At 30.1% G+C, this 4902-nt stretch overlaps 1 protein-coding gene across 2 annotated transcripts; it reads left to right on the top strand.

Moving 5' to 3' along the window:
- Nucleotides 1–30: 30 nt before the first annotated feature.
- LOC112468824 (F-box/LRR-repeat protein 15-like) lies at nt 31–2262 on the top strand. 2 transcript variants are annotated; one of them, XM_025038187.1, is made up of 3 exons: nt 31–131; nt 217–1012; nt 1924–2262. In XM_025038187.1, the coding sequence occupies exons 2-3, from the start codon at nt 588–590 to the stop codon at nt 2234–2236; spliced, it is 738 nt and encodes a 245-aa protein (XP_024893955.1). In that variant the 5' UTR covers nt 31–131; nt 217–587; the 3' UTR covers nt 2237–2262. The 2 variants fall into 2 exon arrangements, with proteins under 2 accessions (XP_024893955.1, XP_024893953.1); XM_025038185.1 differs by having other exon boundaries at nt 31–1012.
- Nucleotides 2263–4902: the final 2640 nt, after the last annotated feature.

The following is a 4902-nucleotide window of genomic DNA, read 5'->3' as shown; positions in this document are numbered from 1 at the left end:
TTTTGAGAGAGAATTTGATGCACAAAAATGTATCTCTGGAGGTAATTCGTCATTCGAATTGTGCAAAACGTTTAAAACTCTCTTCGGATGAATCCAAAGAGCTATCACGTCGCAATATATCTGAGCTTCCTGTAAAGTATTCTAAAAAGCCTATTTTTCATAATACTTATTGCAATATTATCTCGTGTATTAAAGTTTTATATTTTATCTTTGCAGGATGAAATATTACTAATGATATTAAAAAACTTGGATCTGATGACGTTACGTCGCTTGAATTATGTAAATAGACGCTTCAATGATTTGATACGAGACCCACGACTCTATACACGTTTAAATATACACTGTTCACCTTCCGCAGAGTATTTTGATAATTTTCGGCTAAATATAGCAACACGCGATATGAGCAATATATTTTGTTACTTTAAATCTAGATGTAAATATTTGCAGCAGTTAGATCTTACAAAAAGTATATTTAGTGTTGAAGATTTTAACAACTTTCTTGATAATTGTGGTAGGCGTTTAACGCACTTAAGATTAGGATACTGCCATTCTATCCATAATCTTGCCCTACTTAAAATTTCAGAGATATGTGTAAATTTGAAAGGTATATATATACATATAAAGTATATGAAACATGTGATTGTGTCGGGATTATTGGTGAATTGTATATGCCCAACACATATCTCTTTTTAGAATTGAATCTTGATTATTGTCATGGCATAGACGACAAAGGATTTTCGTATCTCGAGAAATTAAATGGTTTGGAACATTTAAACCTTCGTAATACAAGTATAAAAACTGAACGCCTTTACAAAATACTGCAAAAAAATCAACGGATGCGTGAGGTCAATTTTAAACTTTTAGTCTGTATGAGAAATACAGCTTTAATACAGTTTATAAATTTGTGTCCTAACCTGGAAGTAATACGTTTAGAGAACTTTATTAATTATACATCGCAGGATATTGACGTTTTCGCTGACTGTAAGAATTTACGAAAAGTATATCTTCCCCGGTAAGTGTGTTTTTTAATTTTTTTTAAATACATTACTATATTCTTGATTGAAATTTGTGTTTGCTTCTCTTGCATTTCGAGGATCTTGAAAAAGTTACATTTTCTTTGGGCTTTCTTATAGAGAAAACTCTACTGTTTCTTGTAAAAAAAATTTTCAGTTTTCTTTGCCAATGTGTTCTAAATATTTTAAAATGTTGAAATATCTCATTTTTACAAAATGTCCGTAGTGCGCGCGCGCGCGCGTGTGTGTGTGTGTCTGTGTGATATCGGGTTAAATTTTTTTTAATCAATAGAATCATCAATAGATCATTAAAGGAAGGTTGGTATTGAATTTGGCGATGATCGTTAACGGAGTTCTTTAACTTTATAAAAATTTTGAATGTTTTGAGAAATGTCCGTGGTAGCTCTAACTTTCGCAAATTTTGAGATATTGGGCTATTTATAATTCCATTATATTCTTCAGTTATTTCTACCCCTATTTCATATATAATTCTTTAAAATTTGTTTGATTATACTTAGCTTTATACGCGATCAAAGGTCTCTTGTGCTACTAAGCTGATCTTCTATCAATTCATAAAAAAATTAAACTTAAAATTTGAAAAACAGTGTGCAAATTAGGAACTCGCTTTTTCATTATTACAGATCGATCGCTACCATTGCTCATATTTTGTTTGTTTCATAAAGTTTTCTCTATGAGGAAGCCAAACTAATAAATACTAATAATTATGCATCAAGCAAAATACAATCTTCCTCATAAGAAGAAGCTTTGTGAGCGAAATAAAATGTTAAATTGTTCTGAATATAGGAGCAATGGTAGCAATCTGTAATGATGAGAAAACAATGTACAAATTTCCAATTTGCTCACTTTTTGTAATTAGAATACTATAATAGTCATATGATTTTTGTTACAGATTTCAATGTCCAATTGCTGATTACTCCAATCGCTTGCACAGATTACTTCCTTCCTGGCAACGTCTGGAATTATTTGCTTTATGCTGTATTGTCCTCACTGATCACAATTTGAAATTATTAACGCAGTGCAAAAACTTAAAACAGTTACAACTTTATTGGGTGAAACTTGTTACACCTGATAAGTGTTTTACCATTTTGGAACAATGTCCAAAACTGCAAGAGTTTCGTCTCATACATTGTAACATTAACGATTGTTTGATTAACGAATGGAAGGAAAGATATCCGCATGTGTCCATCTGTACACTTGAATGATGATTTGAATAGTTTTGTTAACCTATTTGGGATATATGTATTAATTTACTTTTTAAAAATTATCTAGCGAACTATTATAGATTGTAAAAAAAGTTAATGCCTAATAAAAACGAAATATTCACATTTATTTATAATTTATTTTAGAACAATTTTATCTTTTTTTTTCTTTTTTGTAATTTGACTCTTTTAGCAGATGGTTATTTTTTTGTTTGGAATGGTTGGTTAGCAAAATATTAAAGCAAACTGTATTAAAGTATTCCTTTCACGGAGCAGCGTATTTTGTAGGCGCTTAAGCAGGGCCTCAGCAAACTCTTGTATATTGCATTAAACTTATATAAAATTAAGTTATAATTGATTATTATGTTTAATTATAAGAAAAAAGTAAAAATATTATGTGTATTTAGAAATTTTTCATTTTTCGGTAAATTTTACTGTCAGAACAATATGGCAACGCTGCGCTTTTCAGGGCGCCGATTGTAAAATGTGAAGTTGATAACAAAAGTGTCAATGTAAGTGTCAATTTTATTAATCAAAGAATATTGTGACATTTTCTTTTTATTAAACAGAGATTTTATAATAATAATGAGTGATAAGAAACATAAAGTGAGGAGTAATGTGGGCAAAAATAAGGAACAATTTGTGAAAATAAAAGTTGATAATAAACCGTACATTATGAATGAAGTGTGACATGAGCGCACAGCTTGCAGCGCCAGCGTTGCCAAATAATTCATTGAAAGTCGCCATCAAAAATATTCATCTATAAACCACATTTCAAGTTAACTTTTAACATAAATATTTTGTTTAAATATTCGGTGACTCTGTATTTTTATCGGTACTATCGAAAGTATAGAGTTTAGCGAATATGTAGCGCAGTTAATATTTAATATCTCAAGATATTTGATAAACAAATTATTACATTGAAATGTAAAAAATAGACTTTTTCGATAACGTCACATATAAAATATCGAATTTTCAACGTCATAATTCTTTATATGTTCGGTAATGTGGTTTAACTTTTTTCTGGCGTAAAGATATGCATTTTAACTTTCTCGTACCAAAAAATCATTTAATTCTTAAGACTTTGGTGTCATGAAAGGAATACTTTAAGGCTCTTGAGCTCTTTACGCTATCATGTAAGATTGTGACGTCAGAAGCGAGAAATGAGAATTCTTGCGTGCCATTTCCAAATAAAAAGATATTTGCATAAAATAAGCATTTCATATCACTTCAGCATACTTCAAAAATAGTCCGAGGTGCGCATGATCTTTACGTTTGGTATATATTACTACCATCAATAAAGTTACCAATTGACAATATTTTAGATTATATGCATAATAATCGTGCACACATTCCTGCATTCTTATTGCATTATTTTCTGAAATTATATTAGATAAAAAATTTTGCAAACATCGGCTTGATAAGACGCTTAGTACCCAATTTGGGTATCAAGATGGATACATACAATTTCAGATTGTATTATAGATCAATTTTTACTAGGCATACAATTACTATATAATCTAAAATATTCAACATATAGTTTCTATCGTGGCAAAACGAAACATATTCATACATGTCGATAAATTTGCTTTCGGCAAATACTCTTTTTTCTAGTGAGCCCACAGCAATAATCACCGCATAAGATATAGTACCGGTACCGGTACTTTGAAGAAATGTATTATACACAGCTATCTCCGGACCTTCGCATACACTTTGTAAATGTGCGGACAACAACTTTTTTTTGGTACTAAAATTTAAAAAAGTTAAATATGTCAATAAAAATTAACCCTTAGCTGGCACACTTCACCAGAATCACATAACTGGCACACTGGGGCCGTTTCAGACCCTACCACTAAAATATGCTTGCTGCGAGGAAGCTATTGATTTCTTTTTACTTAAAAAAATTCCAAGATAGTCTTCGAATGTTATTTTAACAAATGTCACAGGTTATATTTTGATAAAATGTAATATTAAGTATGAAAAGAATTGGAGAACGTAAAAGGAAACAAAAAAATAACTGTTTTTACTCAAAAATTCATAACTCTTCTATTTTAACTCTTCCATTTTTTAGTACCATTTTCGTACTATAGGGGGGCTTAAATTAGAGCTGAACTAGGGTGGGGCATTTAATACCCCACAGTGCCAGCTAAGGGTTAAATATATATTTTATTCTAGTTTAACTGAAGTAATTTCTAAAAAAATATTGTCACACTTTATGTGTAAAAATATTTAATTTCTCTTTCATTAACGTTCTTATTTCTTTGTAAATTTTTATTAGTTTTATTACTAATATCAATAATAATCTATCGATTGTCATTGTTTTTATGTAAATGAATATTAATGCGAAATGCATACAAATAGTGTTTAAATTTTTACCGTATATAGCAGAGTATGCAAATTTGACGGATAAGATGTCTTGGCAAGGAAACCGTGCTGTAGAACATATTAGCTGAAAAAAATTGGACTTTTATACATTTTACATTCAGGTAGAAAAATATTATTGTTTAGCCAGTATACCTTGTTGTTGTTGTTGTTAGACAATAGGAAAGGATATAAACCGTATCAGCAGTTTACGCTGTTAGTCAGAATAGTGCAGGAGAGTTTGGTCTTGTTTCATATTCAATTTGAATTTTACATCTGAAAGTATCGTATTGTGGATGTATTCAATG

The sequence above is a fragment of the Temnothorax curvispinosus genome, unplaced genomic scaffold, assembly GCF_003070985.1.
Source record: "Temnothorax curvispinosus isolate PA1 unplaced genomic scaffold, ASM307098v1 QBEX01002126.1, whole genome shotgun sequence".
NCBI classification, from domain to species: Eukaryota; Metazoa; Arthropoda; class Insecta; order Hymenoptera; family Formicidae; genus Temnothorax; species Temnothorax curvispinosus.
The sequence above is the reverse complement of the archived record's forward strand: the minus strand, read 5'-3'. Positions and strand labels throughout refer to the sequence as shown.